Source organism: Phascolarctos cinereus, unplaced genomic scaffold, assembly GCF_003287225.1.
Source record: "Phascolarctos cinereus isolate Bilbo 61053 unplaced genomic scaffold, phaCin_HiC Scaffold_2;HRSCAF=192, whole genome shotgun sequence".
In the NCBI taxonomy this organism is placed as follows: domain Eukaryota; kingdom Metazoa; phylum Chordata; class Mammalia; order Diprotodontia; family Phascolarctidae; genus Phascolarctos; species Phascolarctos cinereus.
Genome location: NW_027555625.1, coordinates 110,596,028 through 110,619,113, shown reverse-complemented (window position 1 = coordinate 110,619,113; position 23,086 = coordinate 110,596,028). Strand labels below are relative to the sequence as shown.

At 34.9% G+C, this 23,086-nt stretch overlaps 1 protein-coding gene across 4 annotated transcripts in view; it reads left to right on the top strand.

The window, feature by feature from the left end:
- USP34 (ubiquitin specific peptidase 34) overlaps positions 1–23,086 on the top strand; it is a 313,170-nt gene that overhangs the window by 261,749 nt on the left and 28,335 nt on the right. For all 4 annotated transcript variants that reach the window (XM_078149535.1, XM_020985492.2, XM_020985490.2 and 1 more), the window contains 9 exons: positions 4,568–4,736; positions 4,851–4,925; positions 8,985–9,136; positions 9,495–9,543; positions 9,637–9,741; positions 9,836–9,880; positions 14,970–15,074; positions 15,684–15,831; positions 16,918–17,552. In XM_078149535.1, coding sequence (XP_078005661.1) covers positions 4,568–4,736; positions 4,851–4,925; positions 8,985–9,136; positions 9,495–9,543; positions 9,637–9,741; positions 9,836–9,880; positions 14,970–15,074; positions 15,684–15,831; positions 16,918–17,552 — 1,483 coding nt within the window. The remainder of the gene's footprint in view (positions 1–4,567; positions 4,737–4,850; positions 4,926–8,984; positions 9,137–9,494; positions 9,544–9,636; positions 9,742–9,835; positions 9,881–14,969; positions 15,075–15,683; positions 15,832–16,917; positions 17,553–23,086) is intronic.

Below are 23,086 nucleotides of genomic sequence, written 5' to 3'. Positions count from 1 at the left end.
CACTTCTCTGATTTTACCTTACTGGAGGGTTTTATGCAGACCTCAAAGTGTGTGATAAGTCGCTTGGCCAATCTGAATATTCTTGTTGAGCCTAGGGAGGTTAACCTAGTTAAACAAGTGTGACTAAGGCCTGAATTAGCAGAATATATTCTCCCTAAATATACCGGAAGGTAGCATGTTATCACTTTCATATTGTGGGGCGAGTAGATTGATTTACCACCACCTTTATACACGTGAGATAACTAAAGAGGCTCTGAAAGAAGGTGTATAAGTGTCAAAAATGAAATTCCATTAATAGTTATGAATTATCCCAATAAGAATAAAAAGAAGGTATTAAGGAATGTTAAGGATTCCCTTGAACTTGTCTTTTTGAGTTGCCATATTTTCCAGAAACACTAGATCCAGAGCATGCAGGAGGCCCCAAATGTGTCAACGACAAAGCCCTGCCCCACAAGAATGCCATTTCCCCTCCACCCTCACCCTCCACACCCCTTCCAACCGACATAATTTGTTATTTGCCTCCCAGATTGAGTGTGTGTCCTTGGGAGTCAAGAAAAGTACAAGTCAGTCTGCATTAGGTTGAGAAATTGTTTGTGCAACTGGGACTCTTGTAGATAAGCAGACCATCCTATCTTCATAGTCTAGCATTTCCCAAGGGAAAAGAATGTGGCTTTTGCCATTGCCCTTCAGGAGAGGGTTTGTCCTTTTCTCAACTTTGCTTCACTTTTCCCCCTCTCATGCCATGCCCCTTTACGGCCTGCCTCTCATGCCTCCTTCCTTCCACTCTTATAAATATGCAAAATTCTGTATGGATTGTGAACCCTTTGAGTTCTGAATGCATGTTCATTCTCTTGTAATAAACCTAATTTTCACAGAAGTTTCATGAATTGCCTGTTCACAGGCAAGTTGTGATTGCCTGTTGACAAAGGAAGAGACAAACTTGGCTACCTGGAGAGCTCTCTGAGTTCAAATTTTACTAAACTATAAACTATGAGGTCAAAGATTATATCTTACTAAAACTTTTTAATCTCCACTCATCCCTTACCCAGTGTTCGGTTATGTACTGTAATAGGTATCCTTAGTAAAATTTTATTAAACAAAAGATAGACGTAGATTCACCAAGGAAGAATATAAAAGGTTCACAGACCTAAAAAAAAAAATAGTGTCTGAAAGACTAAAGCCCAAAATGACTTCAAGCTTGGAAAAATGTATTTATTCACTTAATCCTGAAAGAAGAAAAAATTAGTTCTACTGTTTAGTTCAAGTGTTGTGATTTTAACATACCACAGAACAACAACAAAAACTAGTTAAATTCTATTTTGCTTTTGTCTTCTTAAGAAGAAGAATGATCTCCAAACTAGCAAGGAGAGACCAAATATGCTCACAAGGAATTCAAACCCCAGATAGTTGAGAAAAATAATAAGCAAATATCTAGCTGCTTTGAATCAGTTCATCTTCTGGCTGTGCAGTCAGTTATTTCCCAAGGTCTTGGAACAACTATTTTTGGTGATCATAGGAATCAGAAGGAATAGGAGGAATTCCAGAAATCTTGAGATAAACTAATATTATCACAATTTTTTAAAAAGTGAAGGTGGTGGGATGAGGAAGGCCAGGAAGCTTCAGAAATGTGATGAAGGTGGATCCTTGCTCCTCACTTCTTGAGCACCAAACTGATGTTCTGTTGATTCTGAAACTGTAAGCCACAGTTCTTCTAGGCCTAGACAATGGAGCTTCTGAACTTCAGGCCTTCCGTACTTTCTGGACTACCAGGCTAGAATTCTCCGGAAGATCTTAACCACCAAGATGTTGCCCCTGTCCTACATCCCCAGCCCATGCTTCCTTTGGGCATGGGCCAGCAGGATGTACCTTCAGTTAATCCTGAATACTGAATTGAGATTTTCTTGGATCCCATAACCAAAGGCAGCACTTCCAATATGTCTAAATATCTTGGGCCCAGCATTTATGGAATTGGGCTGCTAGACACCACCTCCAGACTTCTGCCTGGCTCAAACAAGCAGAAAACCCTTTCATGTAGCCCTGACCACTACTCAGATGCCTCAGCCACAACTCCACCATACCTGAATGGTTGGTAGACAATGCTACTAGTCCCTAGTCATCTTTACTTTGCATTTATCTTTCACTCTTTAATCATGACTTTCCACTAAGCACCTGTCTTCAACCTTTTTTTTTTCCTTTACCCTCTTCCTCAATGATCTCGTTTGTTCCCATCAAAATTTAGTAGTTTAATTATATCAAGTCTATACAGTTATCCCTTCCACATTGTGGGGGTTAGGAACATAGCACTCCTGTGATCTGGAAAATCTGGGTAAAATTTTTTTGGCCCTCCATACCAGAGAAAAAGTCTGAATTGATATTATACAATACTATAACATTTTTGCATTTCTAAGTTTCTCAACTTTTTCTGTGACATCTACTAGCCTTTGCGTGGCTTCCCACAAAACTGTGTCTTCCACAAAACTCCCCCAAAATTCCCATTTAATTTCTTATGCTAACCTGTGACCTATAAAATCATGATGGAGAAAGTAATGATGTGGAAGGGATAACTGTCTGTCCAGCCCTGTTCTCTGTCCTGAATTCTATTCTCACATTTCCAGCTACTTGCTAGATGTCTCTAACTGAATGTCTCATTGCTACCTCAGACCCAACACATCCAAAACAATTCATCGTCTTCCTTCCACACCCTTGTTTCTGTTCAGAATTTTGTAGCCATTCTAGGCCCTTCCCTCTTCCTTATTCGTCCTCGAAGTCAGTTGATAAGTTATATTAATTTACATTATTATTCACATTCATCCCTTTCTCTGTCCATTCATATTGCACCTACCCTGGTTTGGGTTTCTGAGTTACCTTGTGTTTTCATAATGATATCTTTAGGCAACTTAACCCTTTTCCTCTTCATCAAAACTTTGTTATGTCCTCAGAATTTCATTCTTGAGAACTGGTCATTTTTCTTCGGCTAACTTCTCCTATAGAATTTAGTCCATGGATTCTATATATGCTCATCTAATCTCTTTGAAATGTGCTCTCCCAGAATTTAGGGTACATATCATGCTGTGTTCATCTTCTGTTTCTCTATTGCAAACTCTAGGTGTGAATGATAACTTTTCCCCAATGTTCTCATCATTTCCACCTTAGCCACCTGTTGCTCTTTCTTGGTGAGAATCATCCAAAAAATAGGATTTCCCCTTGTTAATTATTTTGAAAAATGAAGTTATTGTTAAGGAAGTTACAGAAATTATTACCTTCTTTGCTTTTAAGATGAGATCTATAACAGATGTCCAGATAATCCCCATTATTATTATGTCTTGGCTTGTGATTAGTTTCCTAAACTCTTCATACATTTCCTATTTCTGTCCAAGTAGTATGTAGTTTATTCCTGTGATAATAATAGCTGGCATTTATATGGTACTTTAAGATCGGCAGAACATGTTTTCTGTAGATGATTTCATGATCTTCATGATAATCTTGTGGGGTAAGGGTGGCTGTTTCCATTTTACAGATGGGAAAATTGAGGTAAGGAGAACTTAAGTGATTGGCCCATAGTCATGTAGCTAGTGAGTATCTGAGTTAGGATTTTAATTAGGGTCTTCCTGACTCAGGTCCATCACTCTATCCCCTGTACATCTAGATAGCCTTTCTTTTTCCTGCCTCCTTTGATCTTTACATAGTCCTTTCCCTCAAGGGGCTTAAATTCTGTAAAGGAGGCAACCTGTGCATAAATAAGTAACAACAAAATAAATCAGGGTAATTTAGGTGGGACAGAGGATCCTGGCAGCTAGAGAAATTAGGAAAGATTTCACACACACTCACCTGCTGGCACTTAAGCACAGTTTAGAAGGAAGCGGATGATGAGAGTGGCGGTGAAGTGTCATAATATGAGCAACAGCAAAAAGTGCAGTTTGATTAGACAGTGAAGTACAGTAAAGGGAATAATTTTTAATAAAATGCAAAAATAGTTTGGGTCCAGGTTGTAAAAAAGACTAAGAGACAAACCAATGAATTTATATTTGTTCCTAAAGGTAATAAAAACAGGTAGGTGGTTCAGTGTATAGAACACTGGGACTAGAGTTCAAATCCAGCCTCAGATACTTACTAACAGTGTGACTTTGGCCAAGTCATATTAACTTCTTGTTTCCATCAGATTGCTAATCAGTAAAATAATTATAGGATATCCAGTTTGAAATGTCCAGTAGACAGGGCTAGATATGTGTAGAGAGAGATCTGGGAATATTCTACATAAAAATGATAATTGAACCCATGAAATCCATGTCATTCGTAACAAAATGTAGAGAGACAAGAGGACCCAGCACAGAACCGTTGGGTTGCACTCAGAGTAAGGAAAAGTTTCATAACTAGGGTAGGAAATTGGAGTCAAATAATTTTAATGATCCCTTTTAACATTCAGATTCTATAATACATGTTATTACTATTGGTGTTCATTGTGACAGCAGTGAAATGCATAAATGTAATTTTTAAAAAAATATTTTCATCTGAGCACAGTGTTCTCTCACGGTACCCCAAAGGTAAGAGTCATGTTAAATTGTTTCAGGTCAGATGATATGGATGGTCCTGTGGAAGATATAGGAAGCCGTTCATGTGTTACCAGATTTGTGAAGACACTGTTATCAATTATGGAACATGGTGTGAAACCCCATAGTAAACATCTCACTGAGTACTTTGCCTTTCTTTATGAATTTGCAAAAATGGGTGAAGAGGAGGTAAGTATATTTCTTGTTCACTTCAGAAATTCTGTGCCAGAATAAATCCTGTACATATATATACATTTGTGTAATATTCCCTACATTCGTGTAAATCATTATCTTTATTTCTAGAGCCAATTTTTGCTTTCACTTCAAGCTATTTCAACAATGGTGCATTTCTATATGGGAACCAAAGGACCTGAAAATGTAAGTATAGTGCCTGTTATTCTCAGTTTAGAAACCATTTAACAAGTAGTTCTTATTTTTGAGAATCATAATGATAAAGAGCCAAATCTTTTTTATTATGCACTAGAAAATCATCAACATTTCTGTATATAATGTCAGAAATAGAGAATAAGAAACCATGAATATAATTTCACTATTTTCTTTCCTTCTTTTCATCACTTTCACTACCCCCAAACTATTCCTCTCTCAGATAAAAGATTTAATATCTAACAGATGTTGGTTGAGAAAAGCAAATTTATGTTGTATTAGTTGCATCTGAAAAATATGTCTCACTCCGCACTTTCTGTCAAAGGATGGGAAGTGTACCTCATTATCAGTTTTTTGTAATCTTACTTAGTCATTTCATTAATCAGAGATCTTAAGTCTTTCAAAGTTATTTTACAGTGTTGTGGTCACTGTATAAATAGTTCTGGTTCTGCTCAGTGTAATCTGCATCAGTATAAATAAGACTTTCATTTCTTTTGTAATCATTCCCTTATTCATTTCTTATGGCTTAGTAATATTCCATTTTATTCATATTCCACGAATTGTTCAGCAATTTCCCAGTTGATGGATGGGAAGCAACGTTTGTTACAGTTGTTCACTAAAACAAGTGCTACTGTATTTGTGCTTAAGAATCTTTTGCCTCTTTCTTTGATCTATTTAGTATATAAACCTATTTATGATGTTGCTGGATTGCTGATCTTTTGTCCATAGCCCAAAATTGCTTTCCAAAATGGTTGAACCAATTTACAGTTACACCATCAGTATATTAGTGTGCTTGTATTCCCCTACCCTCTCCAAAAATTGTCATTTTCCTTTTTTGTCACCTTTGCCAATTTAATAGGTATAAGGTGGAAACTCAAAGATGTTTTAATTTTCATTTCTTTTAATTATTGGTGATTTAAAGCATTTCTCATGGTTGTTGATAAATTTTTTTCCTTTTCAATTACCAGTTCATATCCTTTGACCAAATTTTTCTCTTACAGAGAGAAAATACCTTATATATAGGTATAGAAGAGCCAAATTATATTACTGACTGCTTAATACTTGTTTAGTCTTTGTGATACAAAAATTCCAAATAACAAGTATAAATTTGTTAAGTTAAGTAATTAGCACTAATTTATCTCATAAGCCAACCACTAGGCAATTTTCTAGAGGAGAAATGTTTGAACAGCAAATATGTTTGTATGTTCCTCTTCACTTTAGGTGTATGGATATGTGCATATGTGTGTGTATTCCATAAGGATTCCATCAAGAGTATTTGTATTATGTCCTTATGGGAATGTATCCATCACTACTTAATACCTTCAAGAGTGTTTGTTTTATATTGCTGATGGCATTTAGAATGATTTCATACAGTTTCATTTGATAGCAAAATTAGGTCCTTTCTTAAATATCATATTTTTCAAGTCCTTATACTGTTACCAGGAATTCTCCATAAATATTACAGTTGGATTTTATTCATTTTACAATGAATACTACACTAAACCTGTAGTCAAGAAGACCTAAGTTCAAACCCCTCCTCAGGCACTTACTTACTGGTTTTGTAATTCTGGACAAGTCACGTAACATTGTTTAGTATTTTTCCTCATCTATAAAATGGGGATAATAACAGCACCTAATTTACAGGTTTATTAAGCACTTTTTAAACTTTAAAGTTTTATACAAATGTCAACTATTACTGTTATTATTTTAACAGTCAGAGCTCTGTCATGGTACTCTTTCTACCAATGTATATCACAACTCCTCTTCACCTTAGTAAATAGTCTTCATGAGTTGCTTTGGCTGAAAGATTCAATAACTGATGCCTGGTAAGGATCTCGTAATGATCATCCTTAAACTTCCATAGAACCCTGAACTAGTCCTCATATAACAGACACACATAGGCTATTTCCAGGCACATTCTTGAGTAGTACTTCTCTAAACATTCTGTTGACATTGCTGTCAATAAGCCAGCATTATGTCCTGGGTTGGATGCATCTGAGTAATTCTTGGATGCATTTGAATAATTCTTCAGTTGAGGTAGCTGTATATACAAATGAAAATTAAAGTAACAACCAATATATTCATGAAATATATTGTTTCTGGTGTAAGTATCTATGTATATATAGGATCTATGTTTATGTATATGACACTTTTAAAGCTTATAAAGTACTTTCTTTAACATCATCTCTTTGTAAGGTCAGTAAGGCATATGTCATTATCAACATCTTACAGATGAGCCAGTAGAGAATCAGAATGGTAAAATGATGTGCTCCATCATATAGCTAGTAAGCGATAGAGCCACACTTAAACCTTGTGTCATTTGACTGTCTACTCTAGAGTGGAAACCAAAAGCCTGGGTTCTAGTCTCAGGTCAGCTATTCATGTGGACCCCAATTTTCTCACCTATAAAATAAGAGGAATGGACTATAGAAAAAAGTTTCTTCTAGCTCCTCAGTTATATGATTTTGTGAATCTATACACTATTTTAACAGCATTTGTCAGTTCCTACTAAAAAGAATGCCAGTTTTTGAGGACTGCTTTTATATCTTCATGTACTTTTAAATTAATCAAACAGATTAAAAAATCCTAAAGTGATCTTAGTTTGAAGATACTCCTGTCTTATGGACACTGCTGTAACTTCAGGATAAGTAGGAAACTTCAAATAGTTACCTTCTTTCCTGAAGGAGGAGTAGTTTTGTTTTGTTTTGTTTTATCAGACAGGAAATATTGCTGTTTTCTCTAAGGCTCAACACAGCCACTCTGATCCTGCTTTATCCCAAAGAGCTTTGGCTCTAAGAAGGTAGAACCATTAGGTGATTTGCTCCAAGGAAAATACTCAATATCATGAGGATTAGATTGGGCATTAACAAGCCTTGTCCATTAATTCCATGAATCTTCTTAATATGAATGAAACTGTGTTACAAGTTAATCTTGATTTTGACTTTTGGCCTTGAATTTGTAAGAGTGATAAAACCAAGCCTTCTAAATAAATAAATAATTACATTTATAGCAAATAATTAAGATAATTAATTTTTATTATTTTATTATTAAATATTAACTTTAAATAGAAATAAAAATTTAAATAATTGAAAATAAAATTTTATTAATATCTTTTGTTTTTATGTCACCTATTTTATACACATGCATACATACTCAGTACAGTGGGAATATTTACATACATGCATGCAAATATGCATATGCATACTCAGTATAGTAGTTGTGTTTATACATATGTGTATGCATGTGTGCATAACCATTCCCCCCTCCCGGAACACAGTTCTTAAAGAATAAAAGAGAGGAAATAAACAATTCAGCAAAAATAAACATATGAGTAAAGTCTGATATTGTATGCAGTATTCCATCCCTGTAGTCTTCTATTAATCTAAAGAAGATAGGGAAATGCCTTTTCATGTCACTTCTGGAGCCAAATCTGATCAATAGAGTTTCAGTTGTTTTATTGTTCTTTTTCTTTTCATTTATGTTATCATAGGCCTTGTTTATGTTGTTTTTCTAGTTCTACCTTGTACTAGTTTATTGAGTCTCCTCACGCTTCTTGGTATTCGTTATATTTTATTGTGTCTGACACTACAGTAAGATTTCACTCCATGTGCCACAGGTTGTGTGGCCCTTCCCCATCTGATGGCCAGGTACTTTCTTTTTAGTTCTCAACTACCACAGAAAATGCTGTTATAAATATTTTGGTGTACATGGATCCTTTCCTTTTGTCATTGATATCTTTAAGCTGTATGCCTAGTAAGAGAAATTTGGGGTCAAAGCATATGAATATTTTATTGACTTTTTTGACACAATTTCATACTGTTTTCCAGAATGGTTAGTCCATTTCACAGCTTTGCCAACAGTGTATTAGTATGCTTTTCTACAGTGGATTTTTATAAAATGCCATCTGCAAATGAATTTGGCACCACCAGCTGTGTTCTGTATGAAATTGTTAATTTCATATTACTAAAAAATTTTAGGTAGAATAATTGCGTTCCATCAAAAAATAAAACCAAACCCTATTCAGAAACCGTGAGTTTTCTTTTTATTCGTTAGCCTCAAGTTGAGGTGCTATCAGAAGAAGAAGGAGAAGAGGAAGAAGAAGAAGAAGACATACTGTCTTTAGCAGAAGAAAAATACAGGCCCGCTGCACTTGAAAAGATGATAGCCTTAGTTGCTCTTTTGGTTGAACAGTCCCGCTCAGAAAGGTAAAAAAAATTTGGACACACTTAAATTGTTTTTGATCCTTCAATATATTTTAGTCAGTGAGTGTTATACAATTTTAATAATAGTTTTGGAGTGCTGTTCAAAAATCAGGTTGATTCTGAGGGTTCCAGTTCCTTCTGTATCAAATCAGATTTCTTTAAGCATACCCTAGGGAACTCAAAATGTTTTAAAAACATCTTGGTGTGGGTGTAAAGTAGATAGAGAATAACTGAATCTTCAGAGATCTTTAAAGTAGTCTTTCAGGTAATTCCAGTGATAGGACAAAGGATTAATCATTGTTCTGCAGTAGTGGATTAGGGAAAGGGAATTCACTTCAATCTGTTTTTCTTTTTGTTTTAGGCACTTAACATTGTCTCAGAATGATATGGCAGCATTAACAGGTGGAAAGGTAAAGTGATCTCTGAAACATTTGAGGGGAAATATAAGTAGAATATTTGACAAATAATATTGCTTTCAAAATTAATAACATTACTTTTTACAGGGATTTCCCTTCTTGTTTCAACATATTCGTGATGGAATCAACATAAGACAAACCTGTAATCTGATTTTCAGCCTTTGTCGATATAATAATCGACTTGCAGAACACGTAAGTGCTGAGAGATACTGGCTTACAAAGTAATAGAGAGGCTTTTTAATATTTTAAGAAAAATTTTAAAAATCTTTCTTTCTCTTTTTTTAAGATTATTTCCATGCTTTTCACATCCATAGCAAAGCTTACACCTGAGGTATGTACTAAATAATTTTACAAGCATGAATAAAAAATTGCAGGAATCACTAAATCTGCCATCATAAAAGCCTTTTAAACTGTTTTCAAAGAAAGATACGTATATTAAGGCTTATATTTTTAACATTGTGATAAACCTATCATTAAAGGAAAATAACTTTAATAAACCGAATTAGGTAGCTGTCTATATCAGTTACTAGATGTCTTATTTTCTTATTCCCACTGTTCTTTTAAACATAATTTTATGCAAAAAATAAACAGAATGATTTGGAGCAGCTCTTGACAATATAGTAAAGCCAAATACAGTCATATAATAACAGAGAGAATTTATTATTACTTGTGCAAATATTGAAGTTGCCATGACATGCTGGACTTAGTTTATTGACAGTTGCAAAACTTTGACACATAGGGTTATCTCCATTTACTTATTTGTTCTGCATCTTCCACAATCTAATTGAAGAGTGCTTAGTATATGGTGGTGGTTGTGTTTTGGTTTGTTGTTTGTTTTTTTTTAACATAAAAAGAAAATTTTAAATTGATCAGAATATGTAGACTTGCCCTGATTGAATTGTAGGTGCAATTTTCCTTACTTTCAACTAATTGTCCGAAGAGTTTCAGTGTGCATTAGTGGAGAACGTACACAAATGCTGAAGAATGGAAGAAATATTTAAAGACTAAATAATGTCCATGCTACATAGACTGTTTCTAAATAATAAGGATTAAACACTAATAATTTTTTTTAAATGAGGAAACTATCTTGACTCTAAAACCCAATAGACAATAACAATGACAATTGTAGACCATTTTCATTAATGAGTAGATTTCTAAAATAATAAAGAACATTTTAGTAAAGAGAATACAGTAACAACTCACCATCATCAAGTAAGATTTATGCCAGGAGCACAGAAATTGTTTCGTATTAAGAAAGCAATCAGCATATAATAGTCATCATGGTGTAGGAAAAAGATGGCCATACTTGGAGTAAAGAAGTAAGGAGTAAGGAAGACCTGAGTTCTAACTCTACCTTTGCATTAATAACTCTGTGACCCTAGAATATGATTCTAGAATAGACTCAGGGCCTGAGTCTCCTCGTCTCTAAAATGGGGGTAATGATATCATCTATCTCATAGGTTTATTATGAGGATGAAATGCAATAATGTCAGTAAGTAGTGACGTAGATAAGACGTGGAGTCAAGAAGACCCAAGTTCAAATACAGACTCAGATGCTCACTAGCTATGTGACTATGGGCGCTCTCTTAATTTCTTTCTGACTCAGTTTCTCATCTGTAAGACAGGGATAATAATAGCAACTACCTCCCTAACTTCTAGTAAGGATAAAATGAGGTAATTGTTTTAAAGCACTTTGCAAACCTTAAAGTGCTGTATGAATTCTACCTATTATTATATATGTAAAATACTTTGCAACCTAAAAAACTATATAAATGTTAACTCATAATATGTTAGGCACCATGTGAAAAATAATGTTTGGCCACAGTACGTAGAATGAGAGGGCAAATTAAGTGAGATCATTCTAGAAACTTTCTGGATAGGCTGGAAGTAGATTGTGAAATGCTTAAAATCTCAAACTCAGGGGTTTATATTTTATCTTAGAGGCAGCAGGGAGCAATTAAAGCTTCTTGAGCAAGGGAGTCATGTGGTCTGACCTGTGCTTTCGGAATATCAATTTTGCGACTGTGTGGAAGATAGAGAGGGGAGAGACTGGAGGCAGGCAGACCTATTAGGAGGCTGTAACAGTAATCCAGGTGAGAGGTCATAAGGGCTTAAACTGTTATCATGACCATGGGAGTGAAGAAAAGGCAATGGTTAGGAGAGATGTACAAGCAAAATTGACAAGACTTGGACAGTTTATTGGTTATAGAGGGTGAGGAAAAGTGAATAATTAATTTGGATTTTTCAGTTGAGAACCTAAGTGACTAAAAGAATGGTGGCGCCCCATATAGAAACAGGGAAGTTAAGAGTAAGGAGGAATAGGTTTAAAGGGAAAGATACTGCTGTCTTTTTGGATAGTTTGACTTTGGGTTGGCTGTGGAAAATCCAGGTGAATATGTCCCACAGGAAGTTAGATTGGAGCCCTAAAGAGTAGAGATCTGTATATGTAGATAGAGGAGTCATTTGCATAGACATAGGAGAACTGATAAAACCATCAAGAGAGAGTGTAAAGAGGAGAGGGCCCTGTACGAATCCGGGTATATGTTAGCAGCATAATGTGAATAACAGGAAGATTCTGAAGGAGTAGTTAGAATAAGAACAAACTAGTATCCCAGGAACCCAGAGAAGAAAGATGGGGGGAGGGGAGTGATATCGATGAGCAGTATCAGATGCTGCAGAAAGGTCGGGAAGAATGAGGACTGAGAAAAGGCTATTCAATTTGGCAGTTAAACGATCATTGACAGCCTTGGAATGAGTAGTTTCAGTTGAGTGGTGGGATTGAATGCTATCTTCCAAGGAACTGAAAAGTGAATGGGATGTGAGGAAGTGGAGGCAAAGGAAGGAGCCAGCATTTTGAAAGAGTTTGGCTGTGAGGGGCAACTAGGTGGCGCAGTGGATAGAGCACTAGCCCTGAAGTCAGGAGGACCTGAGTTCAAGTGTGGCCTCAGACCAAACACTTGACACTTACTAGCTGTGTGACCCTGGGCAAGTCACTTAACCCCAGTTGCCTCACAAAAAAGAAAAAAAAAATTAAAAAAAGAGTTTGGCTGTGAAAGGGAGGAGAGATATAGGATTGTAGTTTTAGGGAGTGGTAGTATCGAGTGAAACATTTTTTAAGAAGAGTGGAGATCTGGGTATATTGTCAGCATGGAAGAAGCCAGTGGATAAAGAAAGAATGAAGATAATTGAGGGAAAGAGCTCCCACGTGGGGTGGTATCAGAGGTACTAGTAGAGAGGTTGGACTTGGCAAACAGAAGAGCAAACTCTTCCTCAAGAGCAAAGATGAAGTAGATTGTAGGGGTGGGTGGGGAGGTGCAATGATGTGCAGATTTGAAGTGTAGTTTGGGAAAAGAAGAAACTCAAAACAGATGTCCTGGATTTTTTTAAAAAATTATTCATTTTGAATTATCAACAATCACTTCCATAAGCTTTTGAGTTTTAAATTTTTCTCCCCCTGTGTCCCCACCTCCCTCCCCAAGACTGTGCACAATCTGATATAGGCTATACATATATGTTCCTATTAAACATATTGTCACATTAGTTATGTTGTAAGGAAGAATTAGAACCAATAGGAGGAACCACAAGAAAGGAGAAACAAAACAAAAATTCAGTGTGATTCATATTTGTCAATTTTCTTAAAATAGCAAGTAACAAAATTCAGTGCTGACAGACTTGTGGAGAAAAGGTACCATCATACATTGCTAATGAAATTGTATCTCCAACATTTAGCACAGTGCCTGACATATAGTAAGTGCTTAATAAATGCTTGTTGATGGACTGATGGACTATGTACTTTGATAGGGAGATAGAGTATGATATAAGAGGAATATCAACAAGACCAGTATCACTGGATCATAAAGTATATGGAAAGGTAGGTAAGGGTCAGGTTATGAAGAGCTCTAAAAGCCAAACAGAATTTTATATTTGATCCTGGAGGTGATAGAGAACTAGTGGAGTTTGGGGGGTAGTTGGGATGGGGGACATGCAGAGGTCATATAATCAAACTTATACTTTAAGAAGGATGTTTTGGCACTAGAGTGGATAGATAGAGCCTTGAGGCAGGGAGACCAACCAGAAGGCTTTAGTAGTCAAAGTATAAGGTGATAAAGGCCTATACCAGAGTGGTGGCAGTGTTGAAGGAGAGAAGGAAGAGTATGCTAGTTGTGTTGTGAAGGTAGAATAGACAGGCTTTGGCAACAGATGGATGGGGTAAGAGGAGTGAGAGAGAATCCATTGAGGATGACCCCTTAAATTGTGAGTATGGATGATTAAGAGTGCCCAGGGCAGCAATATGGAAGAGGAGAGGAGAGTTTGGGAGGAAAGAGAACAAATTCAGTTTAAGATCTCTATGGGATACCCAGTTTGAGATTTCCAGTAGGCATTTGGAGAGTCAAGACTGGAGATCAAAAAAGAAGTTAATTTTGGTGAATAAATCTGAGAAGTTGTACATAATAGATAAGCAGTTTCACGTGTAATCATCTCTTTTCCTATACTGTGTTATAGAAATGCTCGTTTTATTCCATAAAATAAAATTTAAATTTAAAAAAATCATCTGCATAGAGATAATTGTATCCATGGAGCTGATGGGATCACCAAGTGAGATAGTTTAATGAGTGAAGAAACAAGGGCCCAAGGATAGTTTTAGGGGATACCCACAGTAATTGCATGTGATCTGGATGAAGATCCAGTAAAAGAGACTGAAAAGGAGGGATCACATAGATTATAAGAGAACCAAGAGAGATAGTGGTGTTGCTAAAACCTAGAGAGAATAGAATAAAGAACAACGGTGATAAGTGGTATCAAAGGTTTCAGAGATAGAAGGTGAGGATTGAGAAAAGGCCGTTAAATCTGGCAATTAAGTTATCATTAGCAACTGAAAATAGAAGTTTCAAAGGCTAACTCCAGAGGGTATGAAAGAGAATAAGAAGCAGAATTGGAAGTACTAATTGTAAATTGCTTTCTGAAGAAACTTAGCTCCAACAGGCAAGGGAATTGTAAGACAGTAGCTATGTACTAGTTGTTTAACCATTAGCAGGGCATTTTTTATGTCATTTTCTTTCTTTCAGTGCTATAGGCAGCTCTCTAAGACTCAAAATTGTGAAAAGTATTCCCAAGCTTCATTGGTTGTCAGCATTTACAACAAAAATGTAATTACAGGTCCAGGCCAAAAAAAAAGAAAAATTATTCACAAGGCACTCTCCTGGTGCTGCAAGTGTATATAGAGATAAATGAACTCAGAATGGAAGGCGATTTAAGCTAATAAACTATTTTATGTGTGTGTGTGGTATGTGTTAATATACATACATCGAATACATTCTTACATATAATTAATTTTAAATGTACAGTTACTTGGTTATGTTATTTAATGTTTAAGTGTTTATCAATAAAAATGTATAGGTTTTATTGTGTGTGTGTTGCAGGCTGCCAACCCTTTCTTTAAATTATTAACTATGTTAATGGAATTTGCCGGTGGGCCTCCAGGAATGCCACCCTTTGCATCTTATATTCTGCAGCGGATATGGGAGGTATGTAAAAAAAGTTGGTTTTAGATTTTCTTTCTTTTTTTTTTAATTACTTTCATAACTTAGTTATAGTTATCCCACACTTTGGCACCTAAAAACGGATGAACTTGACTGGGCTAGGAATGAAGATAGAACTATGAAAGAAAGATCAGTGCCATCTTATTCATGGCTTAAATCAAAGAACGTGATTTCTCTGAGTGATGCTTGGGGCTCCCAGCCCCAACCATAAAAATTGGAGAGGTATACCCAGCTAGACTTCCCACTTGTTTCCTCTTTTATCCTTTACTAAGTAGTCATTTATTCAGCTGTCAAATAAGAAATTCTTTATTATATGACTTCTGCTGTCAGAAATAACAAGAAAGAAAATGAATTTAAAAACAAACTTAGGTGAGACCACCCTCAAACATGACCTATTTAGTAATCTTCTTGGTTTAAAATATTTAAGTAAATGTTCTCTTTATAGGTGTAAACAAAAGCAATTTAAAAAATCTAATAATGTTGTATCATATGTATTATAATGTGGGTATATATATAATATTGTATTAAATGCATTAATTTGTAACCTTTTCTTTAAACTTCCTTAATGCTTTTGTCCTTTCATTTTGTTTGTAGGTGATTGAATATAACCCTTCTCAATGCCTCGATTGGTTGGCAGTACAGACACCTCGCAATAAATTGGCACATAGTTGGGTGCTCCAGAATATGGAAAATTGGGTTGAGCGTTTTCTTTTGGCACATAATTATCCTCGAGTCAGAACTTGTAAGTTAGAAATTTTTTTAAATAGCAAAAGGCAGATTTGTGGAAATGTACTGAGGGTATGGACCTATAGACAGCATTTTACAAATACTTGAAGTTATTTTCTTTTGAGGTTAAGTGGTGTAGAGGATTTTTTATACAGAGATGTGACCATAGTGGAGGGGGAGAGGTGAAAAGAGAGAGAGAAAGAGAGACAAGCATTTATTGTTTGCTGTGTCCTAACCATGCTATAATAGAAAGAGTACAGTCTAGAACCCATGTCATGTAAAGAGTATTTGAAGAAACTGGAGATATTTAGCCTAAAGAAGGGAGGGGTTGACATACTAGTTATCTTCCAAGTATTTTAAGGTAGTCATGTAGAAGAGAGAGTAAACTTATATTGTTCCGGAGGAAAACAGTACAACAAATGTGTGAAAGTTACAGAGTTCAGTTTATTTCAGTAGAACCTGCATAATCTTCTTTCAGTGACATTGAAGGGATCCCATGTTTGAAATGTTTTATTACATGACTTCTATTGCCCAACATTCTGTGAATGAGGGGAGTAAAATTTCTGTCAAGTTGAAATACTGGAGCAGGGATTTTTCACTATTTTTATATCATGGACCTTTTTGGCAGTATGAAGCCTATGGACCCCTTCTCAGAATAATGTTTTTAAATGCGTAAAATAAAATATATAAATGTCATCAGAATATTTTTTTGAAGTTCATGGACCCTTTCCCCTTCCCTCCCTCACCAGGCCCCACTAGAGTTGGAAAAGTTGAGTGATAAACTAATGTTTACCTTTTTCTGTTGAGCATGATTGGGCTTCTAGCCAGAGCTGCTTCACCATTTTCCTGTTTCTGTCAGTATTACTATTGACAATGCATGAATAATAGTAATGCCATAAAGAAAGGCACCTAATCTCGTTGGACCTGTGGGGACAAAAGATTTTTAAAATGCTGTATTCCATTGTGTCCTTCAGTAAACATTTTAGTATTTATGAAATGAAATCATAATTTCCGTTTTGCATCTTCTTTTTTACTCTTTTAATTTTCTGTCTCATCATGATATGTTTTGTGAGGCTCTGACAGTTTGTTTTCTGTCTTCTAGCTGCTGCTTATCTTCTAGTATCTTTAATCCCAAGCAATTCATTCCGTCAAATGTTCCGGTCAACACGGTCTTTGCACATCCCGACACGCGACCTGCCACTCAGTCCAGATACCACAGTAGTTCTGCATCAGGTCTACAATGTACTTCTTGGCTTGCTTTCCAGAGCCAAACTTTATGTTGATGCTGCTGTTCATGGCACCACAAAGTTGGTGCCCTATTTTAGTTTCATGACATACTGTCTCATCTCCAAAACAGAGAAGCTTATGTTTTCCACATATTTCATGGACTTGTGGAACCTTTTCCAACCTAAACTCTCTGAGCCAGCAATAGCTACCAACCACAATAAACAAGCTTTGCTTTCTTTTTGGTACAATGTATGTGTTGACTGTCCAGAGAACGTCCGCCTTATTGTGCAGAACCCAGTGGTAACCAAGAACATTGCCTTCAATTACATCCTTGCTGACCATGATGATCAGGATGTGGTGCTTTTTAACCGTGGGATGCTGCCTGCCTACTATGGCATTTTGAGGCTCTGCTGTGAGCAATCGCCTGCATTTACCAGACAGCTAGCGTCTCATCAGAATATTCAGTGGGCCTTTAAGAATCTTACACCACATGCTAGCCAGTACCCTGGAGTAAGTAAATTGATTCTCGCCTATATTTTCAAATTTAGAGTGTGTTACTGGTTTAGATATGTTTTATTAGAAAGTGGTAGTTATTAACTAGAAGTCTTTTAAGTAGTTGTATTTTCTTATACTTTGTAAAATTATGTCACACAACTATCATTTTTGATGGCTCTTATCTGGATCCTTTAAAGGGAATTGTTTATGTAAACATATCTAGTCACATTGTTCAGATCTGATTAATTGTGAACTAGAATGTCACCTACCTGTGTTGACTTTGGTTTTAGTAAACTAGTTTCCATTATATTTACTTAAATAATAACTTAATAATCCAGTGCAAGCTTTGTTAGCAATATCCAATGGAAGAAGGAGACTAGCACCTAAATCCTTGTTTACTTTTTTGTAAAGTTAATTGTCTTTAATATAAGTGAAATTTTCATGAATATGGTATAGGGCTCAATATGGATCATCTACAGAATATAGTTTTGAAAAAGCCTCTCATACTTTTTCATAAAAGAGGAAAGAGAGAAAAAGATGAGAAAGAGATGATATTAAGTAGTGAAAAAAATTAAGCTGAGTCTTTTTCTACAGATAATTAGGCTACTGCAGTCATATTTCGAGTCTTGAAGTAGGAAAATATTATACTAGACATTATAATGTAGAGCTTATGTAAACAAGAAAAATGATAAATTATCTCTGAGTTATTTTCCATAACATTATTCATTGATCCAGTTTTTCTTTGGTTACCTCCCTTTAAAACATGAGTATTATTGTTATAAGTGAATACTACTTTAAATACTGTTTTCACATGTTACCTTATTTGCTCTTTTTTTGGCCCGCCAATAAGCCAGTGATGCTTTGAGAGGGCCAAAGTAGGAATCATCCCTATTGTATACATAAGAAATCTAAGGCTCAGAAAAGCTAAATAAATGGCTTGCATAGCTAGAATGACTGTATAAGTTGTTATTTAAAAAAATAGGGGGGCAGCTAGATGGCGCAGTAGATAGAGCATAGACCCTAGATTCAGGAAGACCTGAGTTCAAATCTGACCTCAGACACTTGACGCTTAACAGCTGTGTGACCTTGGGCAAGTCACTTTACCCCCCAAAAAATTAAAAATGAGTTAAACAGTGAAGAAGCATGGGCTTGAATCCAGGTCTTAGAATTCAAATCAGTATATTCTTTTCACTATCCCATACTATCACATAAGGAAAAAATAGAATTACTGTCATTGGCATTGCTATCCCTTTATTTATAAAACTCAGTTAAATTCAATCATCTCTAACTCAATGACTTAAAGATATTGTAAGTTAATGATGTCAACTCCATTGCTAAATTGGGAGCTTTGGTTTTTACATTTATTTTGAATTTCAATTTATTTTCTCTGAACCCCATCATTTTTTGCTTGCTAGAGTGCTCTCCCTCTTCCCATTACCATATCCTTTACTTCACTTCTGTATTTGTTGTAGCACCTCAATAGAATGTTAGGTCCTTGAATAATAAATATTATACCCTCACAAGTATATAGTTTCATTGCTTTTTTAATTATTTTTACCCACTTTATGGGTGTGAGGTGGTAAAACAAATTAAAACACCATCAGAGTTGCAATTTTCTGCTTTGATTATTAGTGATGAGCATTTTTTTCAAATTTTTATTAATAATTTGTTTCCTTTCTTGAAATGTTTATACATTTTGACCATTTGTCTGTTACATAATGGGAATTACTACCATGACACTTTAACAGTCCTGCCATTTGTATTTTCCCCAATTTATTATTCTTTTTTGTTTTAAAGAAACTTTATTTTCATGATGTCAAGCCCATCCGTTATATACCTAATAGAATGAATTACCTTGTATTTGTTGAATTGAAAGAATTAACCACACCTCCACATTTTTAATATTTTATTGTTTTCTTCCCTGTTTTAAAAAAAATCGGGAGGTGCGAGGTTATGTTCAAATCTCTTCCAGCTGGAATTAATTGGAGTGTATAGTGTAAGATGAAGATCAAGATCTTTTTCCCAGCAGATTAACATCTAATTTTCTTGTTGTTTGGTTTTTTTTTTTTTATTTTTAGTTCCAAACTTTCTTCCTCCTCATTCTTCCACCAAATGAGATGGCAAGAAATATAAAACCTATTATAAAAATGTATTGACTTGTCAAAGAATTTTCTGCATTAGCAATGTCCCCCACACCCCAAAAAAAGAAAAATAAGAAAATATGTTTCAGTTTATATTCTTAGTCCATCAGCTTTCTATCAGAAAGTGGATAGCATTTTTTATTATGAGTCCTATGGAATTGTGGTTGGTAATTATGTTGATCAGACCTACTAAATATTTCAAAGTTGATGATTTTACAATATTGCTCTTACTGTATAAATTATTCTTCTGGCTCTGCTCACTTCACTTTACATCAGTTCTTATAAGTGTTCCCAGATTGTTCTGAAACCATCCTGCTCATCATTTCTTATAGGACAGTAGTATTCCATCATAATCATATACCACAACTTGTCTAGACATTCCCCATTTGATTTCCATTTTTTTTGCCACCATGAAAAGAGTTGTTATGAATATTTTTGTATATATGGTTTCTTTTCCTTTTCTTTGCTCTATTTGGAATACAGATCTAGTAGTGGTTTGCTAAGTTAGAATATATGCACAGTTTTAAGGCCTTTTGGGCATAGTTCCAAATTCTTTTCCAAAATCGTTGGATCAGCTCACAGCTCTACCAAGGTACATTTGTGTACCTGTTCTCTCAGATCTTTTCAAGCATTTGTCATTTCTTTTTTGGTCATTTTAGCCGATCTGATGGTGTAGTAGTGCTTCAGAGTTGATTTCATTTGCATTTCTCTGATAATTAATGATTTAGAATATTTTTTTCATACGGCTATTGATAACTTGGATTTCTCCCTCTAAAAACTGTCTCTTTGTCATTTAGAAAATGGCTCTTATTGTAAATTTGACTTAGTTCCCACAGTTTCCTTCTAATTTTAGTTGCATTAGGTTTTGTTTGTGAAAAAAATCTTAAATTTTTTGTAATTCTCTGAACTTCTTTATCACTTTTTTTGGCATGAACTCCTCCCTCATCTGTAGATCTGACAGGTAGCTTATTCCATGTTCCAGTGGTTTGCTTGTGATGTCACCCTTTATGTCTAGATCATATACCCATTTTGAGCTTAGTAGATAGAGTGAGATGTTTGCCTTTGCCTCATTTCTGCCAGACTAGTCTCCAGTCTCCTAATAGTTTTTGTCAAAGAGTGAGTTCTTGCCCCCAATGTCTAGGATCTTTGGGCTTATCAAACAGTAGTTTAATGTTCTCATTTTCTTTTGTATATCATGTCCCTGATCTTTAGCAGATCTTTTTGATGGTTACAGCTTTGTAGTATAGTTTCAGATCTGATACTGCTAGGACCTCTTCCTTCTTTTTTTTTTTCCCTATTGATTTTCTTTATATTCTTGACCTTTTGTTCCTGCAGAAGAATTTTGTTTTCTAGCTCTGTAAAGTAATTTTTTGGTAATTTGATATATACTGAATAAGTAAATTAATTTAGGCAACATTGTCCTCATTATTATTGTCTCAGCATATCCATGAGAAATTAATATTCTTTTTCTTTTTCTTTTGCTCTTTGTTTTTTATTAATTTATTTTGATATATCAACAGTCATTTCCATAAGCTTTTGAGTTTAAAATTGTTCTCTTAAATTCTTTTTAAATTTTAAGTTCTCTTTAAATTTTTCTTTAAATTTAAAAATTAATATTTCTTCAGTTGTGTAGATCTGTATTGGGGTAAAGAATGTTTTATAATTGTATTCATATACTTACTGTCTGTGTTGTGGAAAGTAAACTCTTATATATTTTATACTGTCATTGGTTATTTTAAGTGGAATTTCTCTTTCTATCTCTTATTGTTGAGTTCTGATGGTGATAGACAGAAATAGTTATGATTTGTCATATATATTTTATATCCTGCAACTTTGCTGAAGTTGTTATTTGTTAGTTTTTTAGTTGATTCTCTAGTTTTCCAAGTAAATCATCATATCATCTGCAAAAAGTAATAGACACATTGCCTATAGTTCTTCAGTTTCTATTTTGTCTTATTGCTATAGCTAGGATCTAGTATAATATTGAATAGTAATGGTGATAAAGGACATCTTTGCCTCAGCCCTGATATTTTTGGAAAGGCTTCATGCTTGTTCTTGGTTACTTAGCATTTTAAGGAAAGCTCCATTTTTTTCTGTACTGTCTAGTGTTTTTGACAGGAGTGGGTAGTTTTGATGGTTTGATATAGCCGTAATAAGTAAATTAAATTTAGGTAGAATTGTCTTTTTTATTTTATTGGCTCAACCTACCCATAAGCAATTAATATTTCTCCAGTTGTTTAGATCTTACTTTATTTGTGTAAAAAGTGTTTTGTAATTGTCTCCATATAGTTCCTGGGTTTGTCTAGGCAAACTTGGTAGATTCTCAAATATTTTGTATTGTTTGCAGTTAACTTTAAATGGAAGTTTTCTTTCTATCTTTTGCTACTGGACTTTGTTGGTAATATGTAGACATGCTGATGATTTATATGGATTAATTTTATATCCTGTAACTAGCTTTACCGCAGTTAATTATTTTAACTAGTTTTTAAATTTATTATCTAGGATTCTCTAAGTATGCCATCACTGGAAAGAGTGATAGTTTAGTTTCTTAATTTCCTGTTCTAATTCCTTCAGTTTCCTTTTATTCTTTTGTTGCTACCAGCTAGCATTTTGAGTACATAGTGGTGATAATGATCATCTTTGCCTCACCCTGATCTTATTGGGAAGGAGAAAGCTAATGTAATCTGAATGGAGATTGAAGCATATTATTTTTCACTTCATTTTTTTTTTTTGCTCAGTGTCTTTTCACAGCATGACTTTCGCAACAATAGAGAAATATTTCACATGATTGCTCATGTATAACCTACAACAAATTGCTTGCTCTCTCAGGGAAGAGGGATATAAGGGGAAAAAGATAAAAAAATTTGGAACTCAAATTTTTTTCTCTTTTTTTAAAATTTTATTAATTTATTTTGATTTATCAACAATCACTTCCACTTTTTCTCCCCCACCCTCCCCAAGACGGTGCACAATCTGATATAGGCTTTACATTTACATACCCATTAAACAAACATTTTCACATTAGTGAAGTTGTAAGTAAAAATTAAAACCAATACGAGGAACCATCAGAAAGATGAAACAAAACTTAACAGAAGGTAAAAATAAGTGATAGCGATTCGACTTCCATAGTTCTTTCCTTGGATGTGGACAGCATTTTCCATCCCGAGGCCTCTGGAGATGTCTTAGATCCTCATAATGCTGAGAAGGGTTCAGTTTAACAATATTAGTCATTGCATAACATGGCTGTTATTGTGTACAAAGTCCTCTTGGTTCTGCTCACTTCACTCAGCATCAGACCATACAAGTCTTTCCAGGTTTTTCTGAAGTCAGCCTGTTCATCATTTCTTATAGCACAATAGTATTCCATTACATTCATATACCACAACTTGCTCAGCCATTCCTCAATTG